Below are 16,330 nucleotides of genomic sequence, written 5' to 3' on the forward strand. Positions count from 1 at the left end.
AATCATGGGAGAGCAGAGCTGTGGACAGGGACTTAACATTCCCCCAAGGGAATTCTCTCCCTTGGGGGAGACAGAAGACACTGGAAAGGGGGTGGATTTCCACCAGTGACAGTGTCCTTGTAGCACTTCAGATATTTTAGCTCCCGTCTTCTCCGCATATACACCTGGGGGAATAGTTTCGTGTGTGTGGAGTAATTTAATAGGTTCCTTACACCCAAGGGGCTGTAACTGTTTCCTTTTTATAGGCTGAGGAAGTCAGAGTTACGGGAGTAGTAGCAATCTTGTTCACTGCTGAATATCCAGTCAGTGCTTGTGGCACATAGTAGGTGTTGAGTGTGAGAACGACTCCTTGAAGGGTAACTTCTTGGACTGACGGTTATGCGCCTCCTCGTCCCCCCCCCCCCCCGCCCCACCGGCAGGGAGGGACTAAAACCCAGTTCTAGATAATAAGACCCTCATGGTCTTCCCGCATCCCGTAATTTGGATCCCCAGGCCTCCGCTTTGTTATGGGAGGACCAACCAAAGGCTAAGCGAGCACCTGCTTCTCCAGCTGGTCCTCGTAGGACCCCAAGCTGCCTCGACCCCAGAACCTCTCAAGGTTCCTTCTCTAGGCTTTCCGAGAGCCGGGGAACTGGAGATGTCCCCGGGCCGTAGCCAGACTTAGTCCCAGGGGCTCCCAGCCGAGGGACGCGCGTCTCCAGGTGCCCACCATCCGGATTCGGTCGGCATTCTTTGCCCCTTCATCCTGCCTGCGCAGGAGCTCCGGGGCTGAGCGAGCGGAGTGCCTCACCCGGCACCTACAGGCCTGCGGGGGCAGGACCAGAATCACCGCCGCACTCTCCCTCTCTCTCCGGCTTGTAGCCGGGGGCCACCTTCGCTTCGCAACGCCGGGCGCAGCCGCTCTTTTCCAGTCCTCCGCGCGCCCCTCGTCCCAGCTTGCGCTTTCGCGGCCGCCGCCCTCACTCCGGCCCGGGGAAGCCTCGCCCCGCTGCCCCTCCCCGGTAGAAGCAGGAGCGGCCAGCACTAGCCCCAGGCTCCCGCGGGAGGGGGCGCGGCAGCCCCCACGGCTCCACCCTCTCCGCGGGGCCGCGGCCATCTGGGGCCCCTGCCAGGCGCGTCCGCTTGGGGCCCGCGCCCAGCTTGTGCCGGAGGACTAGGAGGCACCCGGGGGAGAGGATCGGGCAGCCGCACCGGGTGCTCCCCTGCTAGCAGGCTGCGGAGAGCAGCGCGCAGAGATGCCCCGAGGGGGCGGTGGCTGAAGCGCTTCGCAGAGGACTGGACGCGGGCGCCCCTTGGTCACCTCGGTGACTTCTTACGAGCCGGAGCTGCAGCTGCGGACGCGGCGGGGCGGGCCCGCGAGGGCGCTGAGGTCCGTGCTCCCCGCGACCGTGACAAGCGCCCGCTGCGGACTCGCCACCTCCCGCCTTCCCCGCGCCAGCCCCCCGCGAGCTGGCAGGAGGAAATTGCGCGCGGCCCCTTTAAATTTACCCAGGAGCCCTTAAAGGAGCCCCAGGGGCCCCAGACAGGAATCCCCACCCCGGTCCAGCCCGCGCCGCCGAGCGAGCAGCCAGCCGTCCGTGCGGCCGGCCGCCCGTGAATGCGCCCCGCGCCCGGGTCCCCCGCTCACCGAGCGCCCCGCGCGCGCCGCCGCTGGCTCCGCGGCCCCGCGCCCCGCCGCCCCGGGGCCCCCGCTCCGCAGCGCAGCGCATGGAGCCCGGCGGGGACCACCGGAGCCGGAGCGGCGGCGGCAGGGGCGGCCCCGGGCCCGCAGTGGCCTCGGCACGGGGCCGACGGCTGCCTCCCACCGCAGCGAGCGGCGGCGCGGAGCCCGAGGAGGACGACGGCGGTAAGAGCTGGGGCCGACGGCCCGGGGTAGGGGGGCCCCGGCGTGGGGGAGGGGAGGGCTGCGGCTCCGGGCCCCTCTCGGCCGCCGAACAAAGCGGGGGACGAGCGCAGGGCGGCGGGGGGCGCCACCTGGTGGGCGCAGAGCGCGGCTGCAAGGCCCGCGGGGCGCCCCCCGCCCGTAGCGGGGTCTGCCCGCCGGGCTGGGGCGGATCCCTGCTCCTTAAAGGGCCCCGCGGCGCCCGCTTTGGAGGGGCCAGCGACACGGGGGTCGAGGCGCTGGAACTTGCAGCTCCCGCCCTTTCTCTTTCACACTCCAAGTGGTCTTTTCAAAGGCTGCTCAGCCCTCCCCCCGCGCCCCACGTCCCCTTCTGAGGCTTTCCCCAGAGTAACATAGCTCGGGATTCCGCTCTTCTCCGGTGAGCCGTCCCTTTCCTGCGTGGCCTTGCTGGAGACGGGAACTCTTCCCTTTACTGTTTGCGCTAAGGGGAAAAGAAAAGCACAGCCCGCGCCCTGGGGACCACCTCTGTGGTCCCCTACATCGGGAAGGTCTTAAGGGATGGGTTCGCACACGAGGGTAGATGTCCCCTCCTGCCAGTGCGCTGTCGCGTTCAGAATTTATTTTGGCCCCCGTTTGTCAGCTGTACTAGTTGGCCCTCAAAGCCAACTGCTTTTTTGTCTCCCTACTGCTGAGTTCATTGCCTTTAGATCATTGGAGGCTCCATCCTGATTAGGAAGACTGTTCTCTACTCGCTGGAGGGTTCCTCTCTCCTTAAGCCCCACATCCCCTTTTGTTTTTAAAGAATCTCTGCTCCTCCTTTTTCTTTTCTTTTCTTTCTTTCTTTTTTTTTTTTTTTCCTGCTCTTAAAGGGCCGGTCTGCCTTAGACGCTACGTGGTTTCTGCACTGGAAGGTTGCTTAGTAGGACGCTAGCTCTCCAGTCAGTGCGTTTGCAGACAAAGGCGCTTAGGCCCAGAGAGCGGATGTGACCTACCTAAGGTCACTGAGCAAGTCACCAGTGAAGCCTGATCTTGGATCTAGTGTTTTTTGTTTTTTTTTCTGTAGCTCTACTTAAAAAAAAAAAAAAGGAAACTCCAGGCAGGGACAGGAGCCCTCTCTGATCCTGTCTTTTATTTGTCTGACCCTGGAATTCTGGACTGCGAGAGTGACCAGAACCTGCTTGTTTCGCCTTTGTGGCCAGGAGACCATTTTCTAAATAAAATAAATGGTCAGCCAGCACGGCAGGGTGTCGTCTTCTCCGGCAAGGGAAGGGACACTAATGGGTTGGCGGGGCCCAGAAGTGCCCTCCCTTCCAATGGCAGGGCAGTAACCAAGTCCCCGCTAGCACAAATGAGATAAATGCCTAGAAAGACTTCATGTGTTTGATGGGTGGAGGCTGCTCCCCAGTCCTCAGCACGTTCAGTAGTCACTGTGGTGGCTGGCCCTCCTGCTTTCCCTTTTCAGGGTTATTGGGCCTCCCAGATTCTGGGGGAGTCCTTCTTTCCCTGGAGATGTTGACAGCTGTGCCTTAGGTGTCCCTTAGTGGAAGACCTGAGAGCTCACACCCCATCCCTAAACTGGTATTTATAGGACAGCTTATTTGAGGCGTTATTGGAAAAGGGGAGATAACCGTTGGTTGGGGCCCTCCTGGTGGGGCCCCCAGTGGGTGGGTCTTGTGCATAGATCTGGGTATAGAGCCAGCTACCCCCTTTGTTCCTCTCTCCCTACGGCTTGCTCCACTGTAACTGCCCAGCCTGCTGCTCTCCTGGCTTTATCCCTCCCTATACCCCTGTAGATTGACATCCACTTTGGCCTTCACCATCTTTTTAAAGTCTGCAGAGAGCTCCCACAGTACCCAGGTCCTTTTGTTCTTTATCTCTCGCACTGGGTCCCTCATCACCCACTTCCATTTTCATTGCTCTTGCCACTGCTTCCTTGCCCTAACCCTCCCCCCCTCATGCTTCCAAATCAAAGCTCTTCATCCTTTTCCTGGAAATCGGAGATTGAGAACCTGTCTCCCTTTTCCCTTCTTCAGGACAAGCTCTTCAGCTGGAAGGGGGTGCCTTGGGGTCCTGGGGGAGTACCCCGCTACCCTCCTCCAGGGCCAGGGGACCAGCATCTTCAGGCAGGAAATACTCAGATCATTGTGAGGCTCGGGCCTCGAGGCCTGGAAAGAGTCGAATCCCTGGCAGGGACCACCGGCGCTACTACCACGACCACTGGCGGCTGGAGTACCTGATGGATTTCATCCCCTCCCGGCACGGCATGGTGTGTATGGTGTGCGGCAGCTCCCTGGCCACCCTCAAGCTCAGCACCATCAAGAGGCACATCCGCCAGAAGCACCCCTACTCCCTCCATTGGAGTCCCCGGGAGAAGGAAGTCATCAGCAACAGCTGGGATGCTCATCTGGGGCTGGGGGCCTGTGGTGAGGCTGAGAGCCTGGGGGCCCAGGGGGCTGAGGAGGAGGAGGAAGAAGATGAAGAGGAGGAAGAGGGGGCCAACGTTCAAGCTTGCCCACCTAAGGGCTCAGGTAATACAGAATATGGAGAGACAGGGGCTTGTGTGTGATGGTGTCTGGGGAGGGGCAACTTCTCTGCCAGCTAGTTTTTTTTTTTTTTTTTTTTTTTGATCAAGTGTCTGCTCCTTTGGGTGGAGTCTGTTGATAGTGGGAGGGATAGAGATGTGGGGATAGTTTCCAGCATCCATGAGGCCTGGATAGTGTGCAGTAGAAGGAGCAAGAGGAGTAGTAGGGGTGGGAGGAGTAGGTTGAAGAAAGGGCTGTGAGTTGCTGAGGGAAATGGGGTGTGGTGTTGGAACGGTGAAGCCTGGGGGAAGGGCCTGAAATCTGGGCTGAGGGAGGCTGGGTGAGACTTAGAGGGATTAAACAGGAAGATTAGGGAGAGGGGTTAAGGTGAAAGCAGTGGGTGTGGTGGCACAAGCCTGTTACCCTAGTGCCAGGAAAGCGGAGGCAGGAGCACCAATAGTTAGACAAGCGTTGGCCACATAGGGTGTTTGAAACTAGCCTAGGCTATCTGAGTTTCTGTCTAAATAAAAACAAAACAGAAGTGAGAGGAGAGGAAGACAGGGGTAGATCATCCATGGGGCCTGTGTCAGAGTTGAGTGAGAAAGAGGCTGTGTGTGGAGCATCTGGCTGTGGTGGGGGCCAGAGACTCAGTTGCTTCCCTCCAACCCTTTCAGGCAAAGCCCCAGCTGGTGGGGGCTGCCGGCGCCAGCGGCGAGGGGTACGAGGGGGCCCAGTGGCACCTCGACGCCGGCGCCTCGCAGCCTCCCGAAGGCCTGGGGGTAGCAGGGGTCTGGGGTCCCGGCGCCTGGAGCGGAGGCTGAAGGAGTCCCTGCAGAACTGGTTCCGGGCCGAGTGTCTCATGGACTACGACCCACGGGGGAATCGGCTGGTGTGCATGGCCTGCGGCCGGGCACTGCCCAGCCTGCACTTGGACGACATCCGTGCTCACGTGCTGGAGGTGCACCCCAGCTCCCTAGGGCTCAGTGGCCCCCAGCGCAGTGCCCTGCTGCAGGCCTGGGGTGACCAGCCTGAGGCTCTGTCCGAGCTCACCCAGCCCTCACCAGGTGCGAGGCTGTCCCAGGGCTGAGATCCCTTCAATATTAGGGCGGCAGCGTGGGAGCTGAAAACCAAATTGGGAGGCAGGGACTTTCGGTTGAAGGATGCAGGCCTCTTTTCCCTTTACACACAGACACACAACTCCTCACCCCACTCTCTCTGGCTGGGGCCGGCTAGCTTGGGGCTGGGGTGAGGAGCAAGGATGGAGGCCTCTTGTGTGGGTATGGGCAACCCAGCTAGCAGGCTGAGCCCTTCTCCTTCACCCCTTCCCCAACAGACGATGACCTCGTCCCCCAGGACCTGACCAGAAAGAGCCGGGACTCCGCCCCCGCTGCTGGAGCCCCCTCCTCTCAGGATCTCAGCCCCCCAGACGTAAAGGAAGAGGCTGGCTGGGTGCCTGAGAGGCCCGGGCCGGCAGAGCAGGAGGAGGAGGCCGAGGAGGGCGAGGGCGAGGGCGAGAGGGCGGGCAACCAGGGCCGCCCGAGGAGGGGCAGAGATCATCGCCGCCACTACCAGGAGCGCTGGCGGCTGGAGTACCTCATGGAGTTGGACGGCTGCCGGCGCGGCCTGGTGTGCATGGTGTGCGGGGGCGCGCTGGCCTCGCTCAAGATGAGCACCATCAAGCGACACATCCGCCAGCGCCACCCGGGCTCCAACAGCCTCAGCGGGCCGGTCAAGGCCCTCATCGCCCAGGAGTGGAGCGAGAAGGCCGCACACCTGCTGGCCCTGGGGCTACCCAGCCCGGAGTCACCCAGCGGCCCTGTCGCCCCCAGCGCAGCCTCTGCGTCTGAGGAGGGGGGAGGGGCAGAGGAGGCGGAGCCAGAGGAGGAGTGGTGGGGTGAGCCTGTGGAGGGCCAGAGCAGCTGGCGAGGGATTGCGGGCTGGGCTCGGAGGGCAGGGTGGTGAGAGTGGAAGGCTGTAGGGAGAGATGGGAGGACGGGACGGCAGGGCCGATGGAGAGCAGGGACTGGGCCCGATTCCTGACACTAGCTCCAAGGCAGCCCTTTGTTCCTCTCCAGGCGACACGCCGCTGTCCCCTGGAGCTTCGTCGGAGCGGCCCGCCGAGGAAGACGAGGATGACGATGATGGCCAGGAGTCCGGGGGGCTGGCCTTCCCCCCGCTGCCACTGCCGCCGCCGCCGCCGCCACCGCCGCCGCCGCCGCCGCGCAGCCGGGAGCAGCGGCGCAACTACCAGCCGCGCTGGCGGGGCGAGTATTTAATGGACTACGACGGCAGCCGCCGCGGCCTGGTGTGCATGGTGTGCGGGGGCGCGCTGGCTACGCTCAAGGTGAGCACCATCAAGCGACACATTCTGCAGGTGCATCCCTTCTCCATGGACTTCACCCCGGAGGAGCGCCAGACCATCCTGGAGGCGTACGAGGAGGCGGCACTGCGCTGCTACGGCCACGAGGGCTTCGGACCACCCGCCCCGGCGGCGCGGGACGGCGGCGCGGACCTCAAGACCGGCGCAGTGTGTCGCGCTTAGCACTCGCCCTGCGCTATCCTGGCCCCCGAGCTGAGAGACCCTGATGGCTGGCGCTGGGCCCCCCGCTGGCCGGGCAGGGCCGGGGTTGGGGGTGGTGCCGCTGCTGTCCCTCGGTGACATTGCTGTGCTAGCTAGCCTGTGAGTCTCTGGCGCGAACTGGCGCGGGGCTCCCGGCGCGCTTCGTGCGGTGGTGCTACTCCGGAAAAGCCAAAGCGCCTCCCCACTGTTCACAGCGAGCTCTCCCGGTCGCGCCCGAGGGCGCAGGGCCGCCAGGCCCGGGTTGGGGCGCCGACAGTCAGTATTAGGGTTGAAGGCAGGGCGCAGGAAAGTCAGGAAGGACGCGCTGGCCGCTTGCCCTGGCCGGGGGCCCAGTTCTATGCGGCCTCACACGCCAGCAGGCGTGGCTCTCGGCTCCGGGCTGCTGGGGTGGGGTCCAAATTGGTATTCTTGGCCTCTTAGAGGCCCAGGCTGTGGACAGGGCCTGAGCAGGGGTCGGGGTGCGGGCGGAGCGGTAGGGCCCAGTCGGTTTCGCCAGCTTCCCGGGCTGGCCCAGGGGACAGCGCACCCCTCCTGGGCCGCTGCCACGCCTTTGGGACCGGGGTCATAAAGGGATTAGCACTTTTTTTCCTTAGGCCCTCCTACTCAGAGGGCTTCTGTTACCCGCACGGTGAAAGCAACAGGAGCCCGCTTGGTCTAGCGGCAGCACCGTTCTAGCCCGGGGCACGGGGCAGTTGGTCGCTATTACTGCTCCTTCTGAACGTGAATTGTCCTGTGTGGACACGCTACTAGTTAGTTCTCAGCTCCCAGGGCTTGAGGCCGGGCCTCGGCCTCTCTTGCTCTTTTACTGAGACAGCGCCAGGCCCCGTGGTGCCTGAAGGGCCCCTCAATCTCCCAGGCAGGTCCAAGAGGGATGTGTAGATTTCCTTCTCCCGTGGAGAACAGGTGGTCCGAAGATCAGGCCCTTTTTTTGCTCTTTGTATTTTATTTTGAAACTGTATTTAATGCTTTTTATATGAAGGGGAGAGGGGAACTGGCCCAATCACCCTTATGTGCAAATGTCTTATTTATTATTGCGTGTATCAGAGATAAGCTGTGAGATGGTGGAGGAAGAACAGAAATGGAGTGTGGTGAGGGGATTGGGAGGATACTAAATATCCCCACGTTTCCCTGGCCTATTGTCTCTAGGTTCAGTGTCTGCTCTTCACAGAGGGAAGGCACTGCAGGCACTGTGCCCACCTTTTAAAGTCAGGGTGCGGTGGTCAGGAGCTGGGGCACGAGAGGGGCCCTGGATTCTGGGGCCAGTGCAGCCCTTGTGGTGAGAAAACAAGCAAAAGAAGTTCCTTCTCACCCGCCAGAGCCAGAGCTCAGGGTTCAAGTGCCTCAGGCCCAGTTCCCCAGACTTCCTGATCTGATCAAGAGTTTGATTTTATACCATGGATTTTATAGCATTTTTATACAACTCAAGATTGTCAGTAAGAAGGGACCCTGGAGTTCACAAAAGGATCCCTTTCAGAGAGAGGGGCAAAATTCCAAACCCCGGAAATTCTTAGCTAAGAACAGGTCAAAAACTAGAATTAAAAATATCTCAACTCCCAGTTCAGTGAGCTTTGCACTAGATTGCACTGCATCCAATCTGGCAAGTCACCAAGATTCCTTTACCTATTCGGGCGGCCAAGATGTAGTGCGCTGGGCACTGCAGGCCCACAGCACTTGTGACTCCCGAGGGGAGAAAAGCACTGCGCTTCCTGGGAGTGAGGGTGCAGGCAGCTCCCAGCCGCGCAGGCCTGTGGATCAGAACTCCACGTGGGGCCCACCTCCCCTCCGCCGAGGTTTCCCCAGTGGAAATAAGGCTGCTTATCTGTGCTTGTTTTCAGGCCATCTGGAATGGCTGCTGGCTCAGTGAAATTCCAGTTTTGACCAGCCAGGTTTTGGAGACAGTATTAAAATCTTGAGAACAGAAATCATGGTGCCAGGCTGTGCACCTACCTTTTTTGCTTTCCATCATGCATGTATTTAAACCGAGTATTTTTTTTTTCCCCACCTCTACACCACCTTTTAGAAACAGTAGGCAAAACTGGAGCTGCTGATCGTCATTGCCAGAGCTCACTGTTGAAGTTCAGGATATCTGGGACAGGTTTTAGTAGCACCCAGGCTAGCATCATCTCTTAAGCACTTGCTGGAGACGGAAATCCTTGGGTCCATCTGGTTACTGAAAAGGGTAGGACCCACACTACGTTTTTGATAGGCTTTTCCCATACAAGCTGCAGCTCCCCAAGGTGGTTGTCCAGCAAGTACCTCTGCAATGATTCTGCCATGACTGGACCTATGGCCTTAAGGGTCAAGGGGTTGGTGGGTCTCCTCCCTCGGGATTCTGACACAAACAGGCAAAGTTCCTTCATTGTTTTGTTAACGGTATGCTTGCTATTATGGCCCATATGTAAATGTTACTCTGGACACATATTTATATGCCATGTTACTTAGTGACACTATTCAGACATTTGTATGTGTATTTGTGAAGTTGTGTTTGCATCAGTCATTTAAAAAGTATTTCAGCCTAAGTTTTTCCCGAGAGGTATGTTGAATAAAATCTCAAAAAGTCCAGCCCTTTGGATCACAACCAACTTAGTTTTGGGGCAGAGTGAGTCAGATGGGTTCTGATGTCAGACCAGACATGCCATGACCAGCTCAGCTTTTGGCTCATGTGGTTTATAGGCTGCTTCCTGTGGCAAGTGGGAACCCTTCCCATTCCCAGGCTGGTGAGAGGCTGACCTAGACCCTTTCACTCCAGTCATCTCTTACAGGGTCTCTAACTTCATTTTAGAAACCAAGTGCAGCTTGTGCTTGCTCAGTGCCATGGGGATCCTTGCAATCTTGGGAGTTCTTTTTGAAAGTTTCCGGAATGAGGGCTGAAGTGAAAGCCTTTTGCTCTCATTTCACCCAAACTGTGTACAAAGAATAAAGTTGCAGACTGATGAGACAGTCACTGTGTTCTTTATTTATAATTAATACATCAATTTGCAGTTTTACAGGGACCAAAAGAGCTCCATGATGCTACTGTATTTTTATGTTGCACGTACAGACACGCACACATTTTCATTAGTAATTTTTTCATCTATGTTTTTCTTTAAAAAAAAAAAAATCCCATGTGGCACAAAAATCTTTCCAATTATTTTAACACAGCAGCAACAAAGAAAAGAGCAAGATGAGGGGGCTTCCAGTGCAGAATGGAGCCCCCTGTTGGGAGGCCCCAAAGACCACCAGTGCATTCACTTCCTGGGAGGGCAGAAGATGATGGCGATGGAGAGTTTTCTACAATGGAAACCAAAAATTCAGAATGAACAGGGGCAAAGAAACTAAGAAAACGGAGTAAATCATTTCCCAGAAGGAGCAGAAAGAGATTTCATTCTTAATTTTACAGTCACAGAACTTTGTGAACATTAAATACCCTGAAGTCCCCAGCTCTTACTTCCTCACAGCACTGAGAGTTGAAGGAAATCTTGAATGCCAGCTTTCAAGCTGACTGGATCTCCATGTTGCAGGAGAGACGCAAGGTCTCAGAAATCAAGATCTCCAGTCACCTCTGCTATTGTCTATCAATATCATCTGGTCTTGCCTGGCCACCCACAACCAAAAACTTCTGAAAAACACTCCACAAAGGAGCACTGTGGGCCATGGTGGGAACTATTTCATCAGTGTCTGACTTGGAGATTTCCCCAGGACAACACTGATTCTACTCTCAAAGCAGCTACTTGTCATGAGTCTAGAAATGTACCTCCTCTACCAACCTCTGGACCACAATAGAAACATGACTTTTGGCCAGTGGGACTTTGGTCCTCAGGCTAAAGCATTGCAAAGCACAGGTGGAAGCAGCAGTGGAGAAGGAAGCAGCAGGGAAGATACAGAAGGAAGTCTTTTCATGTTCTTGTACCTCATTCCCCACAAACTGAGATAGGATTACAATAACTCAATGGCTGGGAGCCCACATGCAGAATATTTTTCTTTAACAAGTTTATAGCAGTGTACAGCAGTTACAGACATTTATTTCATAATAAGAAAAGTACAACCATATTTATTAAACTTGAGGTAAGGTGGGCAGGGAAAAAAAGGGAAAAGCACATTCTGGAATGATTTCTCAAACCAACACTCACACTGGTATCTCAGACCAATGGCTTGGGACACTGCCCTCCCAGCTGGCAGAGCCCTTCCTTCCCTAGAAATTCCAACAGAGGGAGGTGGCCACTGCCCTCCCCCTGTATTTCTCAGATAACATCCTGGAAACAGGGAATTACCTCTATCACCTGTAGGTTATTCAGAGCTGACAGTTCTTTCATTAAGGAAGAGGAGGAACAGCAGGAGTAGCTGTTTAGGTGTAAGGCAGGAAGGTGGGACTGGAGGGCTGTACAAACCCAATGGAAGGAAATCCCACTCCTGCCCAAACTATTCATTCATAGTTAATCATTATTTACTAACTTAAAAATGTCAAAATTATAAATGGGAGCTGTATACGAGTCCTTGAAACTGGATAGAGGACCCTAGAGACATTTCTCTCTTCTTTTTCCCCTTTCATGGTACAGGTAAAAGCTCCGCCACCACAATGGTCTGATTAATTCTATTAATCTGATTCACTCTTTATTTTTTTTGGGTTCTAAGAGATCAGTTCTTTTTTCAGTCTAACACATCTTGTGCTTGGTACTGAGGGTAAAGGGAAAGGAGGAGAGAGAACACCAAATTAAAAAGAACAAACAACTTGGAACCAAGCTCAAGCTGACAGCAAGTTCCTTCATAGTACGAGTGATGATGTTATAACTATTAAATGGTGTTTTAGTAACTGTTGCACTTCTGGTTTCCATGTACTTATTCTGCCTTCTTTTTGGCGAGTCCAGGAAGCTTTGCTTGGATCCTATTGAAGAAAGAAAAAAAAAAACAAAACTGAAAATATTTGTTTTTAATGTACATTTGTTCTAGGTTTGTATTTCCTCAGGAATGGGCAAAGTTGGGTATGGCTTAGCTGTTCGCTGTTCTCTGCATGAAACAAGCCTGAGGGTTCCCACCACACTGCCCTACTGCAGGGCCTGATCCTATTTTACTACAGTGACCCCTGGTCCTTCACTGGGATCCTCTTGGTAGGGCAATGTGAGAGTACATTTCTTTCACTCTGTGAAGCACAAAAAAAAAAAAAAAAAAAAAAAAAGGAGTGCCCAAAAGAAATGACAAGTCAACAAGACAAAGATGTGTGAAAAGGACATGGCTGGTTGCTTCTTGATTCTCTAAACAAGGTCTGGCAAGAGGACATCAAAGCTGCTTTTTAGTCTGGTGAAGCGGTCACTCAAGCCTTCACTGATGTCAAAGCCACTCTCCACAACGTGAGGTCTCAGGAGGACTACACACATCGGCTAGCACTCAGCGACCTCTCACCAACAAAGTGGGATTGGTGAGCAGTACCACTTATCTATGCATGCCTTCAGCCTGGTGTTAGTGTGAGGGTACCACAGAAAGCAAACAGTGAGCTGAGGATGGTGGCATCAAGACTGAGCTGCCTGATAGACATTCAGCTTCTTCTTTTTGCAGTGTGAACGGAAATCTGGGGCCACGTATGCTAAGCGGATGCTTTACTACTAAACTATGCTCCTAATCCGTTCAGCTGCTTGATAACGTGAAAAGACACTAATACCTGAGGTGTGAAAGGTACAAGTGAACAGTTGTAACACTTCTTGAACAGCTGAATAAAACATAGAAAAAAAGGGAATATTCTAAATCAGTGCTGGGCTCATCTTGCTATGAACAATTAAAAATAAAAGCAGCTCCTTGATTCACAGGATCAAATAAAGATTTCATGATATTTTATAGTACTTTAAAAAGGAAAATGGGGTGTTTGTTGGGGGTGGGGAGAGCTGGAGACATGACTCTGAGGTTAAGAGCACTGGCTGTTCTTCCAAAGGTCCCGAGTTCAATTCCCAGCAACCACATGGTGGCTCACAACCATCTATAATAAGATCTGGTGCCCTCTTCTGGTGTGCAGGTGTACATGCAGGAAAAATACTATATACATAATAAATCTTGAAAGAAAGAAAGAAAGAAAGAAAGAAAGAAAGAAAGAAAGAAAGAAAGAAAGGAACAGGGACTTTTGTTTGTTTTTTTCAGACAGGCTCTCACTGCACAGCAAACCTGCTTCTGACTCCCAAGTACTGGGATTACAAAGTGTTCACCACAACGCCAGGATCTAAGTTTTACATTATTTTTGTTTTGTTTTGTTTTCCGCCTCTCCCTTCCCCTTTGAGACAAGGTTTCTCTGTGTAGACCAGGCTGGCCTGGAACTCAAAGAGATCCACCTGTTTCTGCCTCCCAGAGTGCTGGGATCATAGGCATGCCTCACCATGCCCAGCTAAGTTTTACATTTATTTACTTATAAAAAAAAGACAGGAAACACTGCGTTAACTTGGATGCATATGGAAATAAAATAGGGTTAAATAACAATTTGACAGCCAAAGTATTTCTGTTGATCATTTCTTTCTCCAGAGCTGGAGTATACAGAATATTAAGTTTAAGGTCAGCGTGAGCTACACAGCAAGACCCTGTCTCTAAGCACCACCACAAAACCCAAAGATGCTTCTTAACATTAGTAAAACAAAACTATTAAATTTTTGCTTGTTTGTTTGTTTTGTTTTGTTTTTTAGCTTTTTTGAGACAGAGTGTTTCTGTGTCGCCTCGCTGTCCTGAACTTGTTTTGTAGACCAGGCTGGCTTCGAACTCACAGAGATCCATCTGCCTCTGTCTCCCTGAGTGCTGTGATTACAGGGGTGTGTCGCTGTGCCTGGCACCTATTTAAGGTTTTCTTCACTTTTGACAGTAGCATTTTACATAAGAGACTAAAAATCATGGCGAAGGAGTGCGCATGGGAAATAGTGAACACGGTCCCTGAGTATACTTACTTTTCAACAATCGACTTGGTCTGATCCCGGGCAATCCCAACATAGTGGTCAATCTGCGTCTTTAAGAAAGGAAGGAAGGAAGACTTAGCTGGGCGACAAAGGGCTGAGAATTTTCTTGAGGGCCTTTTGATAAATTTCAAAACTTTTCACACAATGTACTCTGGTAATATCCTAACCTCCCTGGAAAAGGCATCGTTCTCCTACTGAGTGTAAATATTAAAAAAAATCCTATTCACTGTTCACTATTCTGGAAAATAAAAATCATGTCCAGTTTTTCAAGGAGTTACAAGTCCATGTTTTTAGATTTCAATTTAAACAACACTTTAGATAAAAATCGGTAGCAGTAGAAGTAGGACTGTGTGCTGTTTTCTTCAGCAATGCTGAAGTACATCTTCTGGGTACCAGAAGCTGCACACGTAATCTATATTCTACAGTTGTGATAGGTTATGGCTCATGGGCATGATTAACTCCTTTCATACTAAAAAGCCAAACATACTTTTTGCTTGTATTGTATGTGTGTGCATACTTGTATGAGTGTGCATGTATCTGTGCAGGCAAAAAAGTTTTTTAAAGGTTCTATTTATTTATTTCTTTCTTATTTTTGCAGTATTTATTATTTATACATGTTCTGCCTGCATGTATGCCTGTGCACCAGAAGAGGGCACCAAATCTCATATAGATGGTTGTGAACTACCATGTAGTTGCTGGGAATTGAACTCTGGACCTTTGGAAGAACAGCCAGTGTTCTTAACCTCTGAGCCAGCTCTCCAGCCCTGAGGCAAAATTTTGATATAAAGTTTCTCTTAAATTGCTCTATGCCTTATTATTTTATTTTTAAAGTAATTTATTTAATTTCATTTTATGTGCATTAGTGCGAGGATGTAAAACCATCTGGAACTGGAGTTACAGACAGTTTTAAGCTGCCAGGTAGGTGCTGGGAGTTGAACCTTGATCCTTTGGAAGAACAGACAGTGTTCTTAACCACTGAGCCATCTCTCCAGGCCCTCTATGTCTTGTTATTAATTAACTAATTAATTAATTTAAAGACAGGGTCTCATGTAGCCTACGCTGGCCTCCACCTTACTCTGCAGACGAGGACGAACCTGAACTTCTGATCCTGCTGGCTCACCTGACATACTAGGACTTTGAGTGTGCGCTATATGTACACTTTATGTGGCGCTAGGGCTCAAAACCCAGGGCTCTGTGCATATGAGGCAAGTATCGTACCAACTAACCTACATCCCCAGCCCTCTATTTTTTTGTTTTGTTTTGAGACAGAGTTTCTCTGTGTAGCCTTGGCTGTCCTGGGCTTGCTTTGCAGACAAAGCCTGCTTCTGCCTCCCTGAGTGCTGGGATTACAGGCATGCACCACAAAGTTGTGTTCCCAGGCCTCTATTTTTGAGATAGTACAGTCTTTCACTGAACTTCGAACTCACTGCTTTGGTTAGAATGGCTGGCCAACAAGCCACAGGGCCACAGGGCAATCCTCCCAGGGCTAGGTTTGCAGGTGTACATTGTAACACCAGGCATTCTTATGTGGGTGTTTGAGATACGAACTTGGATCCTCATGCTTGTGTGACAAACATGTCAACTGAGCCATCTCCCTGGCTCTCCCAAAAGGTCTTCTGATGGATAGCTAATCTACTCAGCTCACAATGCAGGCCTCTGGTGACACTAACATTTCCTTGCAAGTGCAGTGTAGTTTTTAGAAGCTCAGCTTTTACTGGAAAGCATCTTCTTACCTTTCTTTTTTGGAATGGATACTTTATCACCATGACACAGAACATCTACCCTACGCCTCCAGTCTTCTCTTGCTATCTGTTTCTTACTTTCCTTAAAATGCATTGAAGCCAGTCACCACTACCCAGCATATCTTCTTCCAGACAAATGCTTACCTTATACTTCTCATAGACAATTGGGACGCTGAAAACCAGCAGCTCGGCTGTAAGACAGAATCAAAACACGGCAAGTGCAAATGTGAGAGACTCAGGCAGCAGACATTTCTTCATGAAGTAGAGTAAACAATCAGAAAGAGACTGATTATGTGGTGCCAGGGCTCATAACCCAGGGCCTTGTGCATATTAGGCAAGTACTTTACCAACTAAGCTACATGCCTAGCCCTCTATTTTTTTTGAGACAGTTCAGTCTCTCACTGAACCTAGAACTCACTGATTTGCTTAAAATTGCTAGCCAACAAGGGCTCTCCCAACTGAGGATAGCAAGGAGACAGCAGATCAGGGTAGTGTTAAAAACCCCAAATAGGTTGCTTTCTTTGTGCAACAGATATCAACTTCTAAACTACACAGTGGTGTCTAAAAGCAAGGTCCCCACATTTAAACCAGAGCTACATGCTTCTTTATTCACAGGTGCTTTGAGACTTCCTCGTGAGACCATTCTGCCAGCCAGAAGCGAAGGTTATGTCAACACACAGCATACTCTCTGTAGATAGCACAGGTCGGCCACGTGGAATAACTGGTCATGCTATGTGTGTGTG

The 16,330-nt window shown here is 52.7% G+C and overlaps 2 protein-coding genes across 5 annotated transcripts in view; one reads left to right on the plus strand and one right to left on the minus strand.

Moving 5' to 3' along the window:
* The first annotated feature begins 770 nt into the window (after positions 1-770).
* On the plus strand, positions 771-9,886 carry Zfta (zinc finger translocation associated). The gene is made up of 5 exons (XM_021642286.2): positions 771-1,846; positions 3,877-4,371; positions 5,040-5,429; positions 5,699-6,259; positions 6,441-9,886. Exons 1-5 carry the CDS (start codon positions 1,708-1,710, stop codon positions 6,905-6,907), a joined length of 2,052 nt encoding a protein of 683 aa, XP_021497961.1. The 5' UTR covers positions 771-1,707; the 3' UTR covers positions 6,908-9,886.
* Positions 9,880-16,330, minus strand: part of Rtn3 (reticulon 3) — a 55,846-nt gene continuing 49,395 nt past the window's right edge. For all 4 annotated transcript variants that reach the window (XM_021642284.2, XM_060385843.1, XM_060385861.1 and 1 more), the window contains 3 exons: positions 15,732-15,778; positions 13,837-13,895; positions 9,880-11,807 (listed from right to left, as the gene is read on the minus strand). In XM_021642284.2, coding sequence (XP_021497959.1) covers positions 11,762-11,807; positions 13,837-13,895; positions 15,732-15,778 — 152 coding nt within the window. In that variant the 3' untranslated portion in view covers positions 9,880-11,761. The remainder of the gene's footprint in view (positions 11,808-13,836; positions 13,896-15,731; positions 15,779-16,330) is intronic.

The sequence above is a fragment of the Meriones unguiculatus genome, chromosome 1 (genome assembly GCF_030254825.1).
Source record: "Meriones unguiculatus strain TT.TT164.6M chromosome 1, Bangor_MerUng_6.1, whole genome shotgun sequence".
NCBI classification, from domain to species: Eukaryota; Metazoa; Chordata; class Mammalia; order Rodentia; family Muridae; genus Meriones; species Meriones unguiculatus.